Genomic DNA, 25989 nt, shown 5'->3' with positions numbered 1-25989 from the left:
AATACAGCAGCACATATAGTTGCGCGCGCACACACACACAGTAAACACACATCCAGGTGCTCACACAGCAGCACTCACACGGTGGTGGACACACTCACTGCAGCACACACACACACAGTGGCACACAGACACAAGGACATAGACATTGGCATGTACATATACATTCACACAACAGCACGCTCACACACACGCAACACACACATACACTCACACATGAGGCAGTGCGGCAGGCCTTAGTTTACTTCTTGCTGCAGCAACATTCACTGGTCTTCAGTAGAGAATCTGTCATAACTGCAGAGAAAAGGAACAGCTGTGTTTAACTGGGGAATCATGTTGTGTAGTTGCTGCAGTTTTAGTTTCACTAAACACAGGAATGTGTGTTTTAGAGGAGGAAGCAGACTAAAATAAAACACTGCAACAAAGACATTTTCTTGAATTCATTTCTGAACATCTATTAAACTCATAATTAGATCAATATCATATAATTCATGTTCTTACAGTTTATTTTCAGAAACACAACAGAATTGAGATTTCACAGCTTTCAGTGTTACCTACAAGATATTAGACACTACAGGACCAATAATCCAGGGTATTATGAAGAGTTTATCCTGCTTTTGTTGGAGTAACTGCCTCTACTGTCCAGAGAAGACTTTCTGCTACATTTTGGAGGGTTTGACTGCATTCAGTGACAGGAGCGTTAGTGAGTGCAGGATGTTGGATGAATGATCACCACCCCTTTTCATTCCCAACTCATCCCAAATTTTGGATGGAGCACCATCAGTCCAGAGAACACAGTTCCACTGCTCCACAGCTCAATGCAGGGGGGCTTTATACCCCTCTAGCCCATGACTGGTATTAGGCATGGTGCCAAAAGGTTCATGTTCATTTGCTCCAGAGAGTCCTATTCTATTGGCAGGGATTAGACAAGCTATGTGTGTGCATTTGCACATCTGTGTCAGCAATGAGTGCAACTTAAAGTACCTGACAAACAATTGGTGAAATGGTTTTGCTCCAATTAAATATTGAAAATTATGTTTTAGTGAAGTTCATATTACAAAAATAATGCTGAAAATAAAAGATCATCAGTTGCACTTAGTGATTATTGTGAGAAACTGTACTGTACAGAAACACTGTAGGAAAATCAAGCTGCTGTAATCTTTCTGATAACTGCTGAAAGACACAGCTTTTTACACACACAGCTTATACCGACCATCATCATCTACTGCTTATATTGTAAAAGTAACATCAGCTCTGATCTCGTCATTATTTCATATCAACAGAAAAACCCAAACCAACACGGAGGGTGTATTCTCACACCACTGTCAAGACTACAGTAAGAGGTACATCATGATTTCTATTTTCTTTTTTATGAACAACTTCATTTTAGACTGACTGTGGACAAATGTCTATTTTTAACTCTATATAGGTTATTAATTTTTCCTGAATGGATTCTAGTATTATCTCCATTCTTGGGGATTACTGTGGTTAAATTCTTTGTGTAAGAGTTTAAAAAGCTGTTTTTTAGGCAAGACCACTGTCTCTGATTCTGCTTCTATGTATTTATCATCCTGTACTTGCTGATGACTTGAGAAAACTGCACTGTTTTAAAGGAATGGTCGATCAAACAGTTACATTTACACCATTATTTATTCCCAGCATTCACTGGATTGACCAAAACACAGTAAAATTAAAAGTCCGGTAAACTGATGTGCTTGATGAGCGATTTAGAGTTTTGATCAGAGACAGAACGTCTCTCAGCATTAAACACCACTGCAGACTGCACTGCACATTTCAAGCAGGTGGACTTGCTCATCGTGTCACGCATATAGCAGCTGGACGAACACTGTAGATGAACACACTCCACTACAATGTCTGTGACTGGTCAGTTCAAATCTACAGTCAATATCAAACTGTGTGGATTCAGCTCCGAGCAAACTTTAACTTTGAGAGCTTTAGCTGCTGAAAGTTTACTGAGGCCTGCACCTCAGTAATGCTCTGCATACTTCACCCAACGTGACACAACACAGGAAGTGTAACCATGCTAATGTCACTGATAACGTGCATGTAGGAAATTTAAGCCTGTTTAGAAACGTGGAGTAATCATGAAGACTTTCAGCTTTAGTTCAGGTGCTGCAAACAGTTCAGCTAATGAAGACATATTTTAGACACATTGGTTAAGATGAATTTTAGCTGAACACGCTGTCTACTGACATGAACTACTTACATCAACAAGACCCTGGATAAAGCACTGAACATCACTGTTAAGCTCTGTCTGGCTGGGACTACATTTCCATTGGGGTAATTTTCTTTTTCACCATTACCATCTGGATCGAACATGTCTGTGTTTATTCCGTCGTCCTCTGAAAATATTACAGGTTAATTTACCTGTTTTTCACTGAACTCAGTGATCATCTGATAATTTAGTCCTGTCTGGATTTACATCTCTGTGTTTTTCCAGGCAGATGTAGTCTGATGTCAGAATAAAAGGTTTTTTGGTTGCAGATGCGCAAAATTATTATTATTATTATTAAACGTAAAAAGCAGACTATTCAAATTTGTTGTAGAAATTTACTGTCTGTTTAAAATCATGTATAGGCTGATTTACAGTCACACTGTAGGAAAGTCAGACTACTGTAACATTTCTGCTGAATTCAGAATCAGAAACGTTTTTAACACAAATTTTTACAAAATGATAAACCTGCTAATGTTCCTGTTTCAGAAGCACTGATCTCTTCATCATTTCATCTCAACAGAAAAACCCACACCAACACTGAGGGTGGATCCTCACACCACTGTCTACACTGGAGACACACTTACTCTGACCTGTGATCTGCAGATCTCACTCACTGGATGGAGGTTTAGGTGGTACAAAGTCTCTCAGCAGTTAAATCCTCTGACTGAATATAAAGACACCAACACACTCAGTATAACAGTGTCTGATACAGGAACAGCAGAGTATCAGTGTGTAGCACTCAGAGGAGACTACGTCTCACACTACAGTGCTCCAGTCAGGATTACAGTAAGAAGTTGGTCATGATTTCTGTTTTCTTTCTACAAACGACTTCATTTCAGAATGAGAGTAAAAATGTTGATCAATTATTCCAGAAGGATTTTGAAATCTGGATCTTCTTACGAGAAACACCTTCTTCACACAGAGTTTCTACCTTTCTAAAGTCTTTATGATCTTTGAACAGAGAGACCAAAGGCTACAGTGAAAGTGCAGCCAGCTGAGCGTGTGTTCATCAGAGAGAGAGTCACTTTCACATGTGACATAGAAAGTGGAGGAGTCTGGAGTTACGAGTGGTTTAAGAATAATGATCCTCTCAGTGAAGCTCAATGGAGGAAGAACTATGAAATCTCTCATGCTGATGGATCTCATGAAGGTGATTATACCTGTAAGGGAAGACGGTCAACAGAGCCGCTCTACTCAGAGATCAGTGCTGCTGTTAGACTGACTGTATCAGGTGAGTGTGTCGTCTTCCCACATTATTTCTACCATTAACAGTTAAAAGAGTAGAGGTGCTTTACTGCTGCAGAAACATTATCATGTACAGTCCTGGAGTGCCGTGGGGTGGGTTGCATTACTGCTATGCACGTCTACAGGACCTCCCAAAATTCATATCTAGAGATACTTTCTCATTACTTTAAAATGCTTATGTAACAGACTTGACATTGTAGTGACTCTTCAAACCACACACACACAAACAGGAATAGGAGATCTGTTGATTGCCTGGGTCACAGTTAACACCTGCAGCAATGAACGGCTTTCTGTCCTGTTCCCTGTTCAAGCTTCCACAATGCTTCTAAGCATGTCTGTGTTTATATGTATAAATAAATAAATAAATAAATAAATCTTCCTCATTTTCTATCAACAGAAAAACCTAAAACAACACAGAGGGAGGATCCTTACAGCACTGTTAAGACTACAGTAAAAGGTTGGTTATGATTTTCTGTTTAGTTTTTGTAAACATCATTTTAGACAGACTGTAAAAACTGTCTATTTTTATTTCTGTATGAATTATTACTTTTTTCCCCAGAATAGTTTCTAGTATTGTCTCATTTTTTCTCAGATTTAAATTTTATGTGTTTTACCTGTGCTGTGTTCTATCAGAGTGAGTTTTAGGGTTTTTTTCTGTTACTCTTTTGGTGAATATTTTATCTAGGCCCAGTTACCATTTATAGAAAGCCTGTCAGTGTTAGTGGCTAAGTCTGTGTGTGTGTGTGTGTGTGTCAGACATGCAACAGGTCAAAGCCAGAATAAACAACAAAAGATCTACAAATACTCAGAACTCAGTAGAAACACAAAGAGCAGCCCAAACACAGAGGCTTATCAGCAGTCCTAATGAGCCCTGGAGCACAGAGCCTTCAACCTGAGGTCAGCAGAGGGAGACGTTATAACATCTGACCACTATTCTGTATTTACACCACTATGAAAGTAACTAATACACTTTAGTGTCTTTAGTTTTAGCCATTTTAGAGGAGGGTAAAGCAGTGTCTATCTGAGTGCAGTGTGTATCATACCACGCTCACTGTGTCTCTATTTCCCCCTGCTGGAGATCAGCAGCACAGCAATCAGAGCCAGAATGTCTCTCAGCATTAAACACCGCTGCAGACTTTATATTACCAACAAACCCTCCAGCATTTACTGTTACCCTAGTTAACCCATTTCATGATCAGATCTGAATTGCTCTGTAATCCGCAGTGATCACAATTACAGCAGTGTTAACTGCAGTGTTAAGCGTCATCCCATCTCATCAGTGTTGTGCTTCTAAGAGGAAACTCTGATGAAATGGTAAGAACTGCATCTCTGTGTTTTTTTGTGTTAGATAATCCAGTAACACAACTAAGTGGTGTGACCTATTGTGAGATTCTGAAAAATGTCAATCAACACAGTAAAGGTAAGAACCTCCTACATGTCTTTTATTGAACACAATGAGTAAACCTTCCCACTTGCAGGCTAGAAAAAGTAACTGAATCCTTGAATTTAAAAACCTGTTGTTGACTCTTTAGCAGCAGTTATCTCCAACACACATTTCCATTCAGTTGCACAGTTTGTACATCACTAAGGAGGAATTTTAGACCATTCCTCCCAATAAATGTGTTTCACATGATCAGTATTTCTGAAGTCAGGACAATGACTTGTCCATTCCTAAACTCAAATCTTCTCCTGTTTCAACCATTAATGAGATGATTTACTTCTGTGTTTGGGTCACTGTCTTCCAACATCATCCAACATCTCTTCAGCTTGAGGTCATGGACTAGCTGCTCTTACATTCTCCTATAAAGTATTTTGAAATGCCTTTGAATTTTTGTTTTCTTCAATTATCGCAAGGTGTCCGTGTCCTGAGGCAGCAAAGTAGCTCCAAACGATCATGATTAATGTTTAATAATTTAATAAATATTTTTTCTCTTACAGGTCCCTGAAGAAGGCCTGACTTGTTGCTGTGGCCCTGATTGAAGCTTTGAGGAGTGCAGACAGAAGAGGGCAACGTCTGAGTATATTTACATTTGTGTGAATTATCTTTAATACAGTATTTCATTATTTTAGTATTAGTTGTTGTGCTGGTATTTTACACTGATCTGAACCATTGAAATGCAGCACTGACTCCAGAGTTGAGGAATAATCAGACATGTTCTGAATGTTAAGTTCAGTGAGTGATCTGGTGTTGTTTATGTTCATTATCTAAAGTTATAGATAAAAAAAAAAGTATAAAGGTCTAATTTCTCCAACAGGACAATCAATATTATACACAAACTAATATTCAGCTTGATTATTAACACATTAGTATAAAATCTATGATAATGAGGGGAACATACACAAATATGATCATTTTCAGTCATTTCTTTCAAATCAGTCATTCTTTTGTTATTTTCTGTAATGATGATTATATTTTTCTTCTGTCATTTTAAAGATGAATGTTTTTGGTTTGTTTATTTAGTTTGATCTTTTTACCTTTTCTTTATGACTAACCAAACTTACCAAACTTAGACTTATTATTCATTAACTAGTGGTCATTTTTAAATACTGAATTTCTCATTCTTAATATATTATAAACCATGTGTTTAGATTTATAATCGAGTTAAGTCTTAATGAAATACACAATTTTTATACATCATTTATATCCATGATAGCGGACAAGGGCCTCTAGCTCTGTGGTCATAGTGCAAGCTGAAAAGCAATGTACAGTTGTAGTTAGAAGTTTAAACATGGACTTGAATGTCATGTTTATGTTCAAAAAGCTTTGTCCTTATAATAAAAAAGCATATAATTAGTTGTATTTAACTAACTTTCACAGAGCTGCACAATTGATTACTTGCCTGTTGTTTGATGATGTCTGGAATGATCATAAATAAATATTTGTATTTCATTACAACAGCTCTCATATTCTGTTCTTTATTCATAAACGTGGTTTAACTTTCTTCAAGTGCTGATTAATGAAACTGTGGTTTAGTGAACATAAATAACGGTCACTGATATGTTGTCTATCTGTAAAAAAAACAGCTGCTTGTAACAGGAGGTTACACAGCAGATACACATGTATCAATCATGTATATCCATGGTAGTTGATGAGGTCTAGTTCTGTGGTCATATTACAAATGCAGAAGCAATACACAGCTGTGGCTTGAAGTTTATTTCACACTTATCGTGGATACCTACTTAAATTCTTTATGAAAACCTCAAACCTTCAGCTGCACAATGCTTGGACACAATTGGATGTTTCAACAGTATAATATCATGTAAACACACACCAAGTGGTTGTGGAATGGATTTAGAATGAAGATTCTCATTGGTTCTGTCTCTGAGTCTGACTCACTGTTGCCCCACCCCCAATGATGTGTGATCGGATCTGCTGTGGAGTTTCACTGAGCCTAATTTAATAGTCATCGTTGAGAACATGGATTCTGATTTTAGAACCATATGTTTGACACCGCTGCTGTAATGTAATCATTGCTAATAATCACCCTGTTTTTAGTGTACCTGTATTTTTAAATGTACCTGTAATCTAAATACTTACATTTCCACTGTAACTGTAACAGATTATAGTAACAGTTTTCTGTATCCGAATTACGTAACACCATTACATGTATTACTACTCAATCTTAACTACAAGTTATAGTCACCATCAGCAACAATAATCAAAGGCCCAACTGACATAATTTAGTCTTCTGTGATGAAAAGCAGGCATAGTGAAAGCAGAAAATATGAAAACGGCCCAAATCAGACCTAAAATTCTCTGGTTGCGTTTGTTGTTGTTCACACAAACTTGTATTACCTAAGAAAAATGTGAGGTCATTTTTACCTGAAATGTGAACATAGCTTAAGCCGATTTTCAAACATCAGTAAGAATCATAAAGTTTAGGCCTCATTTTCACAGGATCAAAAGTAATTGGTCAAACTAGCGTAATGTATTAATATCAGGAGTGTTTGTAACATAAAATACGACAGGAGGTCTGGAACTCATGGACAGCACCAAAGGGTTTCTTCCTTTGAGTTGCTTTGCCAGGCCTAAACTGCAGCCACCTTTGTTTAATGCAACATGTAATGTCTTAGTAAAGTGTTTAGAATACACTCTGTTATTAGCTGATCAGCAGTGGATAGTGAATAACACTCTGAAACACAGATAAACACTAAGAGAGCTTCTCACTCTTTATAGCTTTGAGTAGGATGTTGGTGAACTTTATCAGTCCACTCTGTGTCCAGCATAGAGCGTTTTAACCTCTATAGACAGAGAGAGTAGACAGAGAGCTGAGGGCAGAGTGTTATTTTGAGTCTTGTGGTCTGACGTGTGGTGTAGTGAAACAGTTGTAAAGACACGCTGATGTTTAAATAAACAATAAATCCCAATATCACATCCTGTTTTGAATATTAACTCATAGTCTAATTATATTGCGGCGTGTTTGTGCTATTTGGCTCCCATGAGGCTTCATATACTCAGAATAAAGAAATAGAACTGAGTGTTTCTTTATAGTTACAATATGGAAGTCCTGCTTAAAGGAAGGTCTTTAGGCAACACTGAGGATCAGTCTGTTGGGATGTGGGTGATGAGTGTTTGATATCACTATGATTAGCTGGAACATTTTAATTCAGAAGCTGTGTTTGGGGCAGGCTTATCACAAAGACAGACAGAAACACAGGTACAAACTGTGGGAACCATCTCACCTTCACATTTCCACACTCAGGGCTATTTTCACCAAGATAGAGAGCAGCTATTGAGGTGTTTGTGGTTTGTCTTTTGTCCCAGAGTGACTGTGGTAATGACGTCCTTCTCTACTGAGGAGCTAAACTAGAAAAAAGGTCAAATGATCTACTCACAGCATTACATGATTAGCACTAGCAGTGTCTCCTACCAGCCTAAAGGAAGAATTAGTGGAGAACGTAAGTGTTTACTGATTGGTCCAGTTCTGTAAGCTGTACTGGTAGTGTTCAGGCTTTGTGTCACTCTCAGCTCTTTTCCCTTTGGGCTTCAGAATCCGTGTATGTGTTCTGTCCATCTTGTGCTGAACTCTCAGATTAATGGACAGTAAATGAAGCTGCCAGTTTAAAATGAATCCAATGATCAGTTTGAATTTGAACTCTATGAACACCATGTTTACTGATGATCCCTGTTTCCCTTCATCACTACTGTACAGAATATTTAGTATGTCAGGATTTCTACAAAGCACCCCCCCCCCCCACACACACACACACACATATCCGACCACTTTAAACAACTGATTTTAAATCTTAATGAGTGAATTATGATGGAAATTTGGTAATAATTAAAAACTAGTCTTAAAGCTTATTATTCAGTCGTTTCAGTAAATTATTTTACTAAAAGATAGGTGATGTCAGAAGAGAGAGGAGCTAAAATATGGGTGTGTTCTCTCTTTTTCTCTCTCTCTCTCTTTCTCTGTCTGTCAGTCAGTCAGTCAGTGGTCAGTGGGACAGTATGGAGGTCAGTCCACTCTCTGTGCTGCTCTGTGAGTAACTCTTTTCTTTATATCTTCATTAGAGTCAGGAATGCTGCTGTGTGAAGGTGTTTAAATACAGCTATGGGAGCTTCAGCTCTTCTTCTCATCTTACAGTTTTTAAGTTTGAGGTTTGACAAGTTTTATGAGCTCCATCTGTAACTGGTTATGAGATGCTCGAGGGTACTCGAGGTACTATAGGTGTTAAATTTAACAATTGCCAGAAGTCAGTGGAAAGGGACATGAGTAAGTCTGGTTTTCAGGTTCAATTGTGAATATAATCTAAAATTAGACATGAACTATTATCTTTATGTGGGTATATAAAAAAGACCTGTGTTCTCTGGAATGATCATGCTCCATCCAGTAGTTTTGGGATGAGTTTGAGCAGAGGTGGAGTGATGATTATTCAACATCCTAACTTTACTTTTGCCAAATGCAAATAAATCCTCATAGCAATGTTCCAAAATGTAGTAGAAAACTTTCCTAGGAAGAGTAAAGACAGTTACTCCAAAAAAAACTTTTTAATACCCTGTATTTCCGAAAAAAAATAACAATGAATGAGAAGGTGTCCACATACTTTTGTCCATATATGTTTGTGTGTGTGTGTGTGTGTGTGTGTGTGTGTGTGTGTGTGTGTGTGTGTGTGTGCGCCACATACCAAAGTAGAATTACACATTTGGTTGATTTTCTCATTAATTAAATATTAAGTAATACATTCTCTTCTGGAAATAAAGTTCTAAACACATTTCATTTCATTTTAGATATATTCTATACATTTCACTTACAGATATACCAAATTTAAAATGTAATTATTTACTGTATACTTTGTACATATTTATCAAAGTGTTGGTAATGAGCCATTACTTTTACACACATGTAAGACATTTAATGTTTTATTTTCATCATTTAAAAAAAAAGTAATCATATTCTGCTTCATCTGCTTTAGAGCATACCTTTTAGACAGTGTGAACCTATGTATGTCAGCCCCTTGTGCACTCCCCGGGGCGATTCCGAGCCGCTGCCCACAGGCACTTCATTTTAATGCCAATGTACGGTTCCTCTTAATGAACAACAACAATAGCAATAATATTAATAATAGTTATTTATAATCATAAAATTAAATAATGTGTTGGAAACTATGAATTTCTTGTTATTGAGCATTTCCCAAAACCGCTGTAACTACAGTACTATGTGATTTCGCTTACAAAGTAGCGACTAACCAGAAAGATTAATCAATTTATTGTCAGATAAGATTAAAAACAGTTAATAATAAGATGATAATTAATAACATTAAGATGAATTAATTTAACATCCTTACCTTTTTACTTTATACTTTGTACTTTAGTTTGACAGGTGAGAAATGAATGAGGAAGTGTAAGGGTTAATATTTACAGTTCTGATGTATATTATATTCATACACTGTTCTCATATGACTGAATATATGGATCCACTGGGAACAGAGATTAGAATAACATATGGGTAATAGTGTTGGACAGTGTTAGCGATGTTGGGGTTGTCACTAGACTCGACCCTGATGTAACACAATTTAGAGATTTTTATTGTGATTTGCATCCTATTGTACTGTGAGTTAAAAACTTGTCCACTAATCCAGCACTAATCCAGCATCTGATCAATTTCTAATGTGGAAATGACCAAAGAAAATGACCCAGCAGCTTCTCTACAGTGTAACCCCTCTTACTAGGAACTGGTTATACACATCATCACAGTGCTGTATTTCAAGTGTCTGATCCTGTGCTAGTGATAGAAGTAGAGGTGGAGAAGAGTCCATTTCTAGCAGTGGTGGTGGTGAAGAGGGTCACAGCTGTAGAGAACAGTACAGCTGGATCAGTACAGTGGTTGTAGTCAACATTGTGGACGTTGTTCATGGTGAACTGTGCAGATGTAGCTGTAGCAGTGGGCAGTGCAGTTCTATCAGTGGTGGTTGTGAACAGTTCAGATGTAGCAGTGGTGAAGGTTAACAGTGTACAGTGGTGGTAAACAGGGCAGTGGTGCTGGTGAACAGTGCAGTGCAGATGTTTTCTACAGAGTGGGACTGAACTCCATTCTTGTGATTTAATAGAAAGTGCTGATTGGCTTAAAGCAGCTTCTTCTGTAAGGAAGATCACAGTCTGCTCGTGTTTTACCTCTAGTAGCCTGAGATGTGTTTATCTTCTGTATAATAAAATGTTTAAGAGGAGGAGGAGCAGTGTTGTGTACAATTTTATAGACAAGACACACATTTCAACCTTTAATCAAACAGCCATCTCCGACTGTAACCGGCTTTTTAACCCCTTTAACTGAGAACAGCTAATCCTTCATACTAATGCATCATGTCCTCTGTTTCTTTCCATACTGTAGTGCTGGCTGTACTCTACTGTGGACAAGCTCAAGGTGAACAGCTACATCTGCTTTCACTGGATTGCTTCATTTACATTCATGTAGATTAACCTGTACACCTTCCCCCAATCCACTGTATAGTTTATTATACACATATTTTACTACATTTTTACTTATATACGATTGTGTGTGTTTTTCACACACATTGTACATTACAGACCTGTGAGCTTAAAATGTATGCTGACACTGTACGAAATATTACAATACCAGCATATTTCTATATTTCTAGAATACAGAAATATTCAGTTCATTAAGCAACAAAGTCTGATCTTATTCTGATGAACTACTGTTTATATTGTAAAAGTAAAATCAGCTCTGATCTCTTCATCATTTCATCTCAACAGAAAAACCCAAACCAACACTGAGGGTGGATCCTCACACCACTGTCTACACTGGAGACACACTTACTCTGACCTGTGATCTGCAGAGCTCACTCACTGGATGGAAGTTTACGTGGTACAAAGTCTCTCAGCAGTTAGAATCTCTGAGAGAGTTAGGCCCCAACACCCTCAGTATAACAGCGTCTGATTCAGGAACAACAGAGTATCAGTGTAGAGCACTCAGAGGATCATACGGCTCACACTTCAGTAATCGAGTCAAGATTACAGTGAGAGGTTCATCATTTTTTCTGCTTTCTTTTCTCAAATCTCTTGATTATAGAATGTTTGTTAATCAAAAATATATTAATATGGTGTAAATATACTTTATATTTTTCCTGTGCAAAAACCAAGTGTATGCAAGCCATACACATACACACACACACACACACAGTAACACATACAGCTTCACTCACAGCAGCACACTGAAACACACATCCCTGTATACACACAAATACACACACACACACAAAGAATCACAATCATAAAATGGGAACCTCACACACATACACACACAGTGGTACACACACAACAGCACACATACACAGAGGCAAACAGACACACTGGTATGCACACACATGAGACAGTGTGGCAGGCCTTAGTTCACTTCTTGCTGCTTCAAGATTCACTGGTCTTCAGTAGAGAATCTGTCATAACTGCAGAGAAAAGGAACAGCTGTGTTTAACTGGGGAATCATGTTGTGTAGTTGCTGCAGTTTTAGTTTCACTAAAGACAGAAATGTGTGTTTTAGAGGAGGAAGCAGACTAAGATAAAACACTGTAACAAAGACATTTTCCTGAATTCATTTCTGAACATCTATTTAACTCATAATTAGATCAATATCATATAATTCATGTTCGTACAGTTTATTTTCAGAAACACAACAGAATTGAGATTTCACAGCTTTCAGTGTTACCTACAAGATATTAGACACTACAGGACCAATAATCCAGGGTATTATGAAGAGTTTATCCTGCTTTTGTTGGAGTAACTGCCTCTACTGTCCAGAGAAGACTTTCTGCTAGATTTTGGAGGATTTGACTGCATTCAATGACAGGAGCGTTAGTGAGTGCAGGATGTTGGATGGATGATCACCACCCCTCCTCATCCCCAACTCATCCCAATAGTTTTGGATGGAGCACCATCAGTCCAGAGAACACAGTTCCACTGCTCCACAGCTCGATGTTTACATTTACATGTACATTTATGGCATTTAGCAGACGCTCTTATCCAGAGCGACTTACAAAGTGCATGTTGGGGGGCTTTATACCCCTCTAGCCCACACCTGGTATTAGGCATGGTGCCAATAGGTTCATGTTCATTTGCTCCAGAGAGTCCTATTCTATTGGCAGGGATTAGACAAGCTGTGTGTGTACGCATTTTCACATCTGTGTCATCAATGAGTCAAACTTAAAGTAGCTGAATGGGTGTCCACAAACATTTGGCCAATGTTGAAAATGTTGTTTTAGTGAAGTTCATATTACTAAAATAATACCAACAAACCCACCAGCACTTACTGTTCTCCCTGAACTGATCTTAACTGCTCTGTCTTCAGCAGTGAACACATTTACAATATGTACAGTACAGTGTACAGTACAATATGTAATGTACAGTATCACAGGAACACAACTGTAGTTCTTCATAATTGGGGAAAAAAGGAGGAACTGCACATTTCGAGCAGACTTGCTCACCGTGTCACGCATATAGCAGCTGGACACACACATTTGGGTATTTGAATCAACTATAGGCTGATTTAAAGTCACACTGTAGGAAAGTTTCTGCTGAGTTCAGAATCAAATACTTTTAGACCCAAAGTTCTAAACAATGAAAAACCTGCTAATGTTCCTGTTTCAGCAGCTCTGATTTCTTCATCATTTCATCTCAACAGAAAAACCCACACCAACACTGAGGGTGGATCCTCACACCACTGTCTACACTGGAGACACACTTACTCTGACCTGTGATCTGCAGAGCTCACTCACTGGATGGAGGTTTAGGTGGTTCAAAGACTCTCAGCAGTTAAATCCTCTGACTGAATATAAAGACACCAACACACTCAGTATAACAGTGTCTGATACAGGAACAGCAGAGTATCAGTGTGTAGCACTCAGAGGAGACTACGTCTCACACTACAGTGCTCCAGTCAGGATTACAGTAAGAGGTTGGTCATGATCTCTGTTTTCTTTCTACAAACGACTTCATTTCAGAATGAGAGTAAAAATGTTGATCAATTATTCCAGAAGGATTTTGAATTCTGGATCTTCTTACGAGAAACACCTTCTTCACACAGAGTTTCTACCTTTCTAAAGTCTTTATGATCTTTGAACAGAGAGACCAAAGGCTACAGTGAAAGTGCAGCCAGCTGAGCGTGTGTTCATCAGAGAGAGAGTCACTCTCACATGTGACATAGAAAGTGGAGGAGTCTGGAATTACGAGTGGTTTAAGAATAATGATCCTCTCAGTGAAGCTCAATGGAGGAAGAACTATGAAATCTCTAATGTTGATGGGTCTCATGAAGGTGATTATACCTGTAAGGGAAGACGGTCAACAGAGCCGCGCTACTCAGAGATCAGTGCTGCTGTTAGACTGACTGTATCAGGTGAGTGTGTCGTCTTCCCCACATTATTTCTACCATTAACAGTTAAAAGAGTAGAGGTGCTTTTCTGCTGCAGAAACATTATCATGTACAGTGGCGGCGCACTGGAGGGGGATTGGGTGGCTTATGGGGCTCAAGCCCTGGATGATTGTTGAAAAGCCCTGAAATCTTACATTTGAAAATAACATTGTAATTTCTCCTCACTGTCTCTAAATGGGCTGGCAAAATAAATACCCCAAACATTCTGGAAAATGATCGCCATCTAGTGGTTGGTCAAGAAAGTTGTGTTGTCAGGCATTCAGTCTGTCACCTCGGTATTTTAAAAGTGTGAACTTGAATTTACTGCGCTACCCAAATATCTTTACTTCTGCTGGGGCTTTTCCTATAAATATACACTGTGTGCAGATAATCATTGTTTTCTTTGTATTTTTTTACTTAAAACACAGTTTACTTTTAAAACACTCAAGCAAATATTAACAGTGTGATCAAAAACGTCAGAACCCCTGGACTACAGCTCTGGTTAATGCTAGTGGAAGTTTACTGGTTGCGCAGCGGAGGTGAAAATATATCACAATGTAATACATTTTACAAAAGATAGCTGTAGTTGCTTTACTGAAACTTACTTAAGCAATTTTAACAAATGTAACATGATTATAATATTTTAATTAACCTTATTTAATATTAAAACATTAAAAATCATTGCCCAAATATAAATAGTCATTCTGTTTATGCATTCCTGTTAACTTCTACATTACTTCCAAGTGTAGCACCTCTGTGAAACCCTGCTATTACACTGAAAATATAGTTTGTGTGTAAATGTGAATATTTCATTAAATATGTATTTAAAAAGTGAATTGTGAAGCGTGCCCTGAATATAATAGAATATGAATATACTATTTGTCCAGTATTTTTTATAAGAAAACTGTAGGTACACCTCCTTTTCCATTTGATCAGCTCTGCTCATCATATAGGAAAACTTTGTAGTTCTATAATTACAGATTGTAGTTCTTCCGTTTCTCTGCATACTTTATTACATAACGTCCTGTATGATCAGTGGAGCTTAAAAAAATGAGTAATGGGTTTAGAAACAAGTGTAACTAATAACATCTACTGGCAGGTGAATGTGTGTGTGTGAATATTAGCTTTTGCAGAAGTGCCAGTCATTTTTAAAATTTAATAAGAATAAAAATGCAGTATTTCATTTCCCCACTATTATGTAAACTGCAATGTCATTATTTTGAGGTACAAAGTCATTATTGCCAGAAGCTCTCTCAATATTCTGAAACGTTAAGTCATTGTTTTGAGAGACTTTCACTGATTTAAAATGCTGTCTTCTTACTTTGACAAAATCTCTCATTATTCTCAGTGTCTTAAACTCAGTATCTTGATACTGAGACACACGGACATACACATTGGCATGCACATAGAAGCACATATACATTCACACATCAGCACGCGCACGCGCACACACACGCAACACACACATACACTCACACATGAGGCAGTGCGGCAGGCCTTAGTTTACTTCTTGCTGCAGAGACATTCACTGGTCTTCAGTAGAGAATCTGTCATAACTGCAGAGAAAAGGAACAGCTGTGTTTAACTGGGGAATCATGTTGTGTAGTTGCTGCAGTTTTAGTTTCACTAAAGACAGGAATGTGTCTTTTAGAGGACGAAGCAGACTAAAATAAACCACTGTAATAAAGACATTTCATTCATACGTTCATTTCTGAACATCTATTAAACTCATAATTAGATTAATATAATTTAATTCATGTTCTTACAGTTTATTTTCAGAAACACAACAGAATTTAGATTTTACAGCTTTCAGTGTTAACTACAAGATATTAGATCCTACAGGACCAATAATCCAAGGTATTACAGAGTTTATCCTGCTTTTCCAGAGAAGACTTTCTGCTACATTTTGGAGGGTTTGACTGCATTCAGTGACAGGAGCGTTAGTGAGTGCAGGATGTTGGATGAATGATCACCACCCCTTTTCATTCCCAACTCATCCCAAATTTTGGATGGAGCACCATCAGTCCAGAGAACACAGTTCCACTGCTCCACAGCTCAATGCAGGGGGGCTTTATACCCCTCTAGCCCATGACTGGTATTAGGCATGGTGCCAAAAGGTTCATGTTCATCTGCTCCAGAGAGTCCTATTCTATTGGCAGGGATTAGACAAGCTATGTGTGTGCATTTGCACATCTGTGTCAGCAATGAGTGCAACTTAAAGTACCTGACAAACAATTGGTGAAATGGTTTTGCTCTAATTAAATGTTGAAAATTATGTTTTAGTGAAGTTTATATTACAAAATCAATCCTGAAAATAAAAGATCATCAGTTCCACTTAGTGATTATTGTGAGAAACTGTACTGTACAGAAACACTGTAGGAAAATCAACCTGCTGTAATCTTTCTGATAACTGCTGAAGGACACACAGCTTTTTACACACACAGCTTATACTGACCATCATCATCTACTGCTTATATTGTAAAAGTAACATCAGCTCTGATCTCTTCATCATTTCATATCAACAGAAAAACCCAAACCAACACGGAGGGTGGATCCTCACACCACTGTCAAGACTACAGTAAGAGGTACATCATGATTTCTATTTTCTTTTTTACGAACAACTTCATTTTAGACTGACTGTGGAAAACTATGTCTATTTTTAACTCTATATAGGTTATACATTTTTCCTGAATGGATTCTAGTATTGTCTCCATTCTTGGGGATTAATGTGGTTAAATTCTTTGTGTAAGAGTTTAAAAAGCTGTTTTTCAGACAAGACCACTGTCTCTGATTCTGCCTCTATGTATTTATCATCCTGTACTTGCTGATGACTTGAGAAAACAGCACTGTTTTAAAGGAATGGTCGATCAAACAGTTACAATTACACCATTATTTATTCCCAGCATTCACTGGATTGACCAACACACAGTAAAATGTAAAGTTCAGTAAACTGATGTGCCTGATGAGCGATTTAGAGTTTTGATCAGAGACAGAACGTCTCTCAGCATTAAACACCACTGCAGACTGCACTGCACATTTCAAGCAGGTGGACTTGCTCATCGTGTCACGCATATAGCAGCTGGACGATCACTGTAGATGAACACACTCCACTACATCGCAAGCGGTGCGAGCGAAAGCGGAAGCGCGGTAAGAGAGCCGGGGTTTGCGCGAGGCTAAAGGCTAGCCCTAGCCGCCCGGCTATACCATCGCTATTCCTCGCAAACGTTTGCTCCCTCGACAATAAACTGGACTGCATTCGACTCCAGCGAGCGACCCAGCGAGAGTTCAGAGACTGCTGTGCTCTAGTCTTTGTGGAATCGTGGCTCAGCGACAGTATTCCAGACAGCGCCATTCAGCTAGACGGGCTAGCCTCGTTCAGAGCGGACAGGAGCGCGGCTCTGTCCGGGAAGACCCGCGGTGGAGGCGTGTGTGTTTACATCAACACGGAATGGTGTAACAACGCTGTGACTGTCGCCCAGCACTGCTCTCCGCTGGTGGAGTTCATCGTAGTCAAGTGCAGACCTTTTTATTTAGTACGGGAATTCTCCGCCGTGCTGATAGCCGCCGTGTACATACCGCCTAGCGCTAGCGCTAATGCTAAGGAGGCACTGTGGGAACTGCACGGGGGCATCAGCGATCTGCAGACCAAACATCCAGACGGGCTGTTCATTGTCGCCGGAGATTTCAACCATGCAAATCTCCAGTCAGTCCTCCCTAAATTCCATCAGCATGTGGACTTTGCCACGAGAGGAGCGAACGCGCTGGACCTGGTTTACACAAATATCCCCGGCGCGTACCGGGCGGAGCCCCGCCCCCACCTCGCGTTCTCGGACCACATGTCTGTGTATCTGACTCCAGCTTACACACCCCTCATCAGACGCTCCAGACCAGTTCAGAAGCAGGTGAGAACCTGGCCGGCAGGAGCCATCTCTGCCCTTCAGGACTGTTTTGAGTGCACTGCATGGGACATGTTTAGGGAGGCTGCGACAGAAGGCGACTCTGTTAACTTGGAGGAGTACACAGCATCAGTCACTGGCTACATCAGTAAGTGTATTGATGATGTCACTGTCTCCAAGACCATCACCACACGCCCAAATCAGAAGCCGTGGATGACTCCTGAGGTGCGTGCGCTACTGAGGACCCGCGACTCGGCCTTCAGAGTGGGTGACAAGGCGGCCCTGAGGAAAGCAAGAGCCAAATTGTCACGAGCCATCCGAGAGGCAAAGCGCGCACACGCCCAGAGAATCCACAACCACTTTAAGGACACCGGTGACACACGGCGCATGTGGCAGGGCATCCAGGAAATCACAAACTACAGGACAATGCCACCGTCCTGTGACAGTGATGCCTTCCTCCCAGATGCCCTGAACGACTTTTATGCACGGTTTGAGGCACAGAACAACACGTTGGTGAAGCAACCAGCATTGTGGATGACTCCACCCACCCTTCACACAGTCTGTTCTCCCTCCTGCCATCAGAAAGAAGGTACCGCAGCATCCGGTCCAACACGACCAGACTCTGCAATAGCTTCTTCCCCCAAGCCATCAGACTCCTCAACACAACTCAACTCCTGAACTGATATCTTACACTCTCCCTCTCTCTCTCTCTCTCTCTCTCTCTCTCTCTCTCTCTCTCTCTCTCTTTCCAACCATTTATCCCAGATAACATGGGAAGCATTTTTTGCACAAGCATTTGCACTGATAACTTTACTACCTCACTGGACTCTATTTATCGCACATTGCACAACTTGCACACTACAGTCATTATTTATTATCCTCTGTCTGTACTGTGTTGTCTGTCCGCACTTGTTTGTTTGTGTTGCACTTGTGTCTTGTATGCACTGTCTATGTTGCACCATGGTCCGGGAGGAACGTTGTTTCGTTTCACTGTGTACTCTGTATGTAGTTGAAATGACAATAAACCCACTTGACTTGACTTGACTTGACTTGACAATGTCTGTGACTGGTCAGTTCAAATCTACAGTCAATATCAAACTGTGTGGATTCAGCTCCGAGCAAACTTTAACTTTGAGAGCTTTAGCTGCTGAAAGTTTACTGAGGCCTGCACCTCAGTAATGCTCTGCATACTTCACCCAACGTGACACAACACAGGAAGTGTAACCATGCTAATGTCACTGATAACAAGCTTGTAGGAAATTTAAGCCTGTTTAGAAACGTGGAGTAATCATGAAGACTTTTAGCTTTAGTTCAGGTGCTGCAAACAGTTCACCTAATGAAGACATATTTTAGACACATTAGTTAAGATGAATTTTAGCTGAACACACTGTCTACTGACATGAACTACTTACATCAACAAGACCCTGGATAAAGCACTGATTATCACTGTTAAGCTCTGTCTGGCTGGAACTACATTTCCATTGGGGTAATTCTCTTTTTCACGGGGGCTCCTCTGTGATTTTATTACCATCTGGATCGAACATGTCTGTGTTTATTCCGTCGTCCTCTGAAAATATTACAGGTTAATTTACCTGTTTTTCACTGAACTCAGTGATCATCTGATAATTTAGTCCTGTCTGGATTTACATCTCTGTGTTTTTCCAGGCAGATGTAGTCTGGTGTCAGAATAAAAGGTTTTTTGGTTGCAGATGCGCAAAAGTATTATTATTATTATTAAACATAAAAAGCAGACTATTCAAATTTGTTGTAGAAATTTACTGTCTGTTTAAAATCATGTATAGGCTGATTTGCAGTCACACTGTAGGAAAGTCAGAGTACAGAGTTGTGCTGAATTCAGAATCAGAAATGTTTTTGACACAAATTTTTACAAAATGATAAACCTGCTAATGTTCCTGTTTCAGCAGCTCTGATCTCTTCATCATTTCATCTCAACAGAAAAACCCAAACCAACACTGAGGGTGGATCCTCACACCACTGTCTACACTGGAGACACACTTACTCTGACCTGTGATCTTCAGATCTCACTCACTGGATGGAGGTTTAGGTGGTACCAAGTCTCTCAGCAGTTAAATCCTCTGACTGAATATAAAGACACCAACACACTCAGTATAACAGTGTCTGATACAGGAACAGCAGAGTATCAGTGTGTAGCATACAGAGGAGACTACGTCTCACACTACAGTGCTCCAGTCAGGATTACAGTAAGAGGTTGGTCATGATCTCTGTTTTCTTTCTACAAACGACTTCATTTCAGAATGAGAGTAAAAATGTTGATCAATTATTCCAGAAGGATTTTGAATTCTTCTTACGAGAAACACCTTCTTCACACAGAGTTTCTACCTTTCTAAAGTCTTTATGATCTTTAAACAGAGAGACCAAAGGCTACAGTGAAAGTGCAGCCAGCTGAACGTGTGTTCATCAGAGAGAGAGTCACTCTCACATGTGACATAGAAAGTGGAGGAGTCTGGAGTTACGAGTGGTTTAAGAATAATGATCCTCTCAGTGAAGCTCAATGGAGGAAGAACTATGAAATCTCTAATGTTGATGGGTCTCATGAAGGTGATTATACCTGTAAGGGAAGACGGTCAACAGAGCCGCACTACTCAGAGATCAGTGCTGCTGTTAGACTGACTGTATCAGGTGAGTGTGTCGTCTTCCCCACATTATTTCTACCATTAACAGTTAAAAGAGTAAAGGTGCAGTACTGCTATGCTTGTATACAGGAAATTAAAAAAATAAATATCTAGAGATACTTTCTCATTACTTTAAAATGCTTATGTAATGGACTTGACATCGTAGTGACTCTTCAAACCACACACACACACACACACACACTAAGGAATTGGAGATCTGTTGATTTGCCTGGGTCACAGTTAACACCTGCAGCTTTCTGTCCTATTCCCTGTTCAAGCTTCCACAATGCTTCTAAGCATGTCTGTGTTTATATGTATAAATAAATAAATAAAAAAATATTCCTCATTTTCTATCAACAGAAAAACCTAAAACAACACAGAGGGAGGATCCTTACAGCACTGCTAAGACTACAGTAAAAGGTTGGTCATAATTTTCTGTTTAGTTTTTATAAACATCTTCATTTTAGACAGACTGTGAAAACTGTCTATTTTTATTTCTTTATGAATTATAAATGTTTCCAGAATAGTTTCTAGTATTGTCTCATTTTTTCTTATAGTTAAATTCTATGTGTTTTACCTGTGCTGTGTTCTATCAGAGTGAGTTTTAGGGTTTTTTTCTTTTACTCTTTTGGTGAATATTTTATCTAGGCCCAGTTACCATTTATAGAAAGCCTGTCAGTGCTAGTGGCCAAGTCTCTCTGTGTGTGTGTGTGTGTGTGTGTGTGTGTCATACATGCAACAGGTCAAAGCCAGAATAAACAACAAAAGATCTACAAATACAAGATCAGTGCAAACACAGAGGCTTATCAGCAGTCCTAATGAGCCCTGGAGCACAGAGCCTTCAACCTGAGGCCAGCAGAGGGAGACGTTATAACATCTGACCATTATTCTGTATTTACACCACTATGAAAGTAACTAATACACTTTAGCGTCTTTAGTTTTAGCCATTTTAGAGGAGGGTAAAGCAGTGTATATCTGAGTGCAGTGTGTATCATTCCACTCTCACTGTGTCTCTATCTCCCCCTGCTGGAGATCAGTAGCACAGCAATCAGAGCCAGAATCTCTCTCAGCATTAAACACAGCTGCAGACTTTATATTACCAACAAACCCTCCAGCATTTACTGTTACCCTAGTTAACCCATTTCATGATCAGATCTGAATTGCTCTGTAATACGCAGTGATCACAATTACAGCAGTGTTAACTGTAGTGTTAAGCGTCATCCCATCTCATCAGTGTTGTGCTTCTAAGAGGAAACTCTGATGAAATGGTAAGAACTGCATCTCTGTGTTTTTTGTGTTAGATGATCCAGTAACACAACTAAGTGGTGTGACCTATTGTGAGATTCTGAAAAACATCAATCAACACAGTAAAGGTAAGAACCTCCTACATGTCTTTTATTTAACACAATGAATAAACCTTCCCACTGCAGGCTAGAAAAAGTAAGTGAATCCTTGAATTTAAAAACCTGTTGATGACTCTTTAGCAGCAGTTATCTCCAACACACATTTCCCTTCAGTTGCACAGTTTGTACATCACTGAGGAGGAATTTTAGACCATTCCTCCCAGCAAATGTGTTTCACATGATCCATATTTCTGAAGTCAGGACAATGACTTGTCCATTCCTAAACACAAATCTTCTCCTGTTTCAACCATTAATGAGTTGATTTATTTCTCTGATTGGGTCACTGTCTACCAACATCATCCAACATCTCTTTAGCTTGAGGTCATGGAGTAGCTGCTCTTACATTCTCCTATAAAATATATAAAACATATATTAATATATAATAATAAATATTTTATTATAATAATAAAATATATTTTTGACATGCCTTTGAATTTTTGTTTTCTTCAATTATCGCAAGGTGTCCGTGTCCTGAGGCAGGAAAGTAGCACCAAACGATCATGATTAATGTTTAATAATTTAATACATATTTTTTCTCTTACAGGTCCATGAAGAAGGCATGACTTGTTGCTGTGACCCTAATTGAAGCTTTGAGGAGTGCAGACAGAAGAGGGCAACATCTGAGTATATTTACATTTGTGTGAATTATCTTTAATACAGTATTTCATTATTTTAGTAATAGTTGTTGTGCTGGTATTTTACACAGATCTGAACCATTGAAATGCAGAACTGACTCCAGAGTTGAGGAATAATCAGACGTGTTCTGAATGTTAAGTTCAGTGAGTGATCTGGTGTTGTTTATGTTCATTATCTAAAGTTATAGATAAAAAAAATAAAAAGTATAAAGGTCTAATTTCTCCAACAGGACAATCAATATTATACACAAACTAATATTCAGCTTGATTATTAACACATTAGTATAAAATCTATGATAATGAGGGGAACATACACAAATATGATCATTTTCAGCCATTTCTTTCAAATCAGTCATTCTTTTGTTATTTTCTGTAATGATGATTATATTTTTCTTCTGTCGTTTCAAAGGTTAATGTTTTTGGTTTGTTTGTAGTTAGTTTGATCTTTTTACCTTTCTTTATGACTAACCAAACTTACCAAACTTAGACTTATTATTCATTAACTAGTGGTCCTTTTTAAATACTGAATTTCTCATTCTTAATATATTATAAACCATGTGTTTAGATTTATAATCGAGTTAAGTCTTAATGAAATACACATTATTTTTTACATCATTTATATCCATGATAGCGGACAAGGGCCTCTAGCTCTGTGGTCATAGTGCAAGCTGAAAAGCAATGTACAGTTGTAGTTAGAAGTTTAAACATGGACTTGAATGTCATGTTTATGTTCAAAAAGCTTTGTTCTTATATATAATAAAAAAGCTTATAATTAGTTGTATTTAACTAACTTTCACAGAGCTGCACAATTTAATACTTGCCTGTTGTTTGATGATGTCTGGAATGATCATAAATAAATATTTGTATCTCATTACAACAGCTCTCATGTTCTGTTCTTTATTCATAAACATGGTTTAACTTTCTTCAAGTGCTGATTAATGAAACTGTGGTTTAGTGAACATAAATAATGATCACTGATATGTTGTCTATCTGTAAAAAAAACAGCTGGTTGTGACAGAAGGTTACACAGCAGACACACATGTATCAATCATGTATATCCATGGTAGTTGATCACAAATGCAGAAGCAATACGCAGCTGTGGCTTTATTTATTTTACACTTATCGTGGACATGAATATCATGGCGATATTGGGATTTCAATGATTTCTTAAAACTGTTCATTTAACGGGGCAAAATGAGTTATAACATACACCTATCAGCCATAACATTAATACCACCTGCTTAAGAAGCCCCCCTTGTGTCACCACAACAGATCTGACCATCGAGGCAAGAACTCTGAAGGCCTGCTGTGGTATTTGGCACCAAGACAGTAGTAGCAGATCCTGTAAAGCTTGTAAACTATGAGGTGGGTCTTCCATGGATCACATCCATGAGTCTTTGATGCCCATGTTCCTCTCATCGGTTCACACGTGGTTCATTGCTTGAGCCACTTTTAGCAGGTACTGACCGTTGTATTCCGTTACCATCCCACAAGACTTGCCTGAGGTTTTGGAGATGCTCTGACCCAGTTGTGTAGCCATAATAATTTGACCCTTGACAAAGCTGCTCACATCCTCACGTTTCTTTTTTACTGCTTTTAACCAAGTTGTCACAATTTTTAAACCTCAAACCTTTAGCTGCACGATGCTTGGACACAATTCTGTGTTTCAACAGTACAATATCATGTAAACACACACCAAGTGGTTGTGCAATGGATTTAGAATGAAGATTCTGATTGGTTCCACCCAGTAAGAACAGAGATTGTGATTGGATCTGCTGAGGAGTTTCACTGAGCTTAACTGAATGGTCCCCATTGAGAACATAGATTCAGATTTTTTTGTTGGGCCAAAACATATGTTTGACACCGCTACTGTAGTGTAATCATTGCTAGTAATCACCCTGTTTTTAATGTACTTACATATATTACTACTCAACCTTAATTACAAGGTATTATCACCATCTGTAACAATAATCAAAGGCCAGACTGACATAATTTATCCTTTAGTGATGAAAAGCAGGGATAGTTAAAGCAGAAAATATGAAAACGGCCCAAATCAGACCTAAAAATCTCTGGTTGTGTTTGTTGTTGTTCACACAAACTTGTATCAAGTTTTTTACATAAAATAAGACTGCAGGAGGTCTGGAACTCATGGACAGCACCAAAGGGCTTCTTTCTTTGAGTTGTTTTTTCAGGCCTAAACTGCAGACACCTTCAGTTGCTGCTTGTTTGGGGGTCTTTCTGCCTTCAGTTTTGCCTTCAGTAAGAAGAAAGCATGCTCAGTTGGGTTGAGGTCCGGTGACTGATTGACAGTAGTGAAGAGGCTCACATGTAAATGATCTATGAATCAAGTAAACAGAGATTAATCAAATAAAGAGAAATGTGCTGTTTAATGCAACATGTACTGCCTTAGTAAAGTGTTTAGAATACACTCTGTTATTAGCTGATCAGCAGTGGATAGTGAATAACACTCTGAAACACAGATAAACACTAAGAGAGCTTCTCACTCTTTATAGCTTTAAGTAGGATGTTGGTGAACTTTATCAGTCCACTCTGTTTCCAGCATAGACCGTTTTAACCTCTATAGACAGAGAGAGTAGACAGAGAGTTGAGGGCAGAGTGTTATTTTGAGTCTTGTGGTCTGACGTGTGGTGTAGTGAAACAGTGGTAAAAACACGCTGATGTTTAAATAACAAATAAGTCCCAATATCACATCCTGTTTTGAATATTAACTCATAGTCTAATTATATTGTGGTGTGTGTGTGCTCTGTGGCTCCCATGAAGCTTCATATGCTCAGACTAATGTTGAATTTAATTATAAAGAAATAGAACTGAGTGTTTCTTTATAGTTACAATATGGAAGTCCTGCTTAAAAGAAGGTCTATAGGCGACACTGAGGGTTAGTCTGTTGGGATGTGGGGGATAAGTGTTTAATATCACTATGATTAGCTAGAACATTTTAATTCAGAAGCTGTGTTTGGGGCAGGCTTATCACAAAGACAGACAGAAACACAGACAAACAAACTGTGGGAACCATCTCATCTTCACATTTCCACACACAGGGCTA

The 25989-nt window shown here is 38.7% G+C and overlaps 1 protein-coding gene across 1 annotated transcript; it reads left to right on the top strand.

Annotated features, from left to right (window-relative positions):
• Positions 1 to 2335: 2335 nt before the first annotated feature.
• LOC140562763 (uncharacterized) lies at positions 2336 to 23270 on the top strand. The gene is made up of 13 exons (XM_072688622.1): positions 2336 to 2375; positions 2754 to 3026; positions 3195 to 3464; positions 4827 to 4898; positions 10709 to 10797; positions 11774 to 11953; positions 13620 to 13884; positions 14053 to 14322; positions 16863 to 16915; positions 17361 to 18822; positions 21248 to 21307; positions 22189 to 22260; positions 22835 to 23270. The coding sequence occupies exons 1-13, from the start codon at positions 2336 to 2338 to the stop codon at positions 22840 to 22842; spliced, it is 3114 nt and encodes a 1037-aa protein (XP_072544723.1). The 3' UTR covers positions 22843 to 23270.
• Positions 23271 to 25989: the final 2719 nt, after the last annotated feature.

The sequence above is a fragment of the Salminus brasiliensis genome, chromosome 9 (genome assembly GCF_030463535.1).
Source record: "Salminus brasiliensis chromosome 9, fSalBra1.hap2, whole genome shotgun sequence".
Classification (NCBI taxonomy): Eukaryota; Metazoa; Chordata; class Actinopteri; order Characiformes; family Bryconidae; genus Salminus; species Salminus brasiliensis.
This window is presented reverse-complemented; position numbering and strand designations above follow the sequence as displayed.

Excerpts from the sequence above, each read along its gene's own strand:
- LOC140562763 (XM_072688622.1), top strand. The coding sequence starts at position 2,336 with ATGTCTGTGTTTATTCCGTCGTCCTCTGAAAATATTACAG. Across the intron at positions 11,954-13,619 it reads GTAATCGAGTCAAGATTACA|ACACCAACACTGAGGGTGGA; the intron begins GTGAGAGGTTCA and ends ACAGAAAAACCC. Across the intron at positions 13,885-14,052 it reads AGTCAGGATTACAGTAAGAG|AGAGACCAAAGGCTACAGTG; the intron begins GTTGGTCATGAT and ends ATCTTTGAACAG.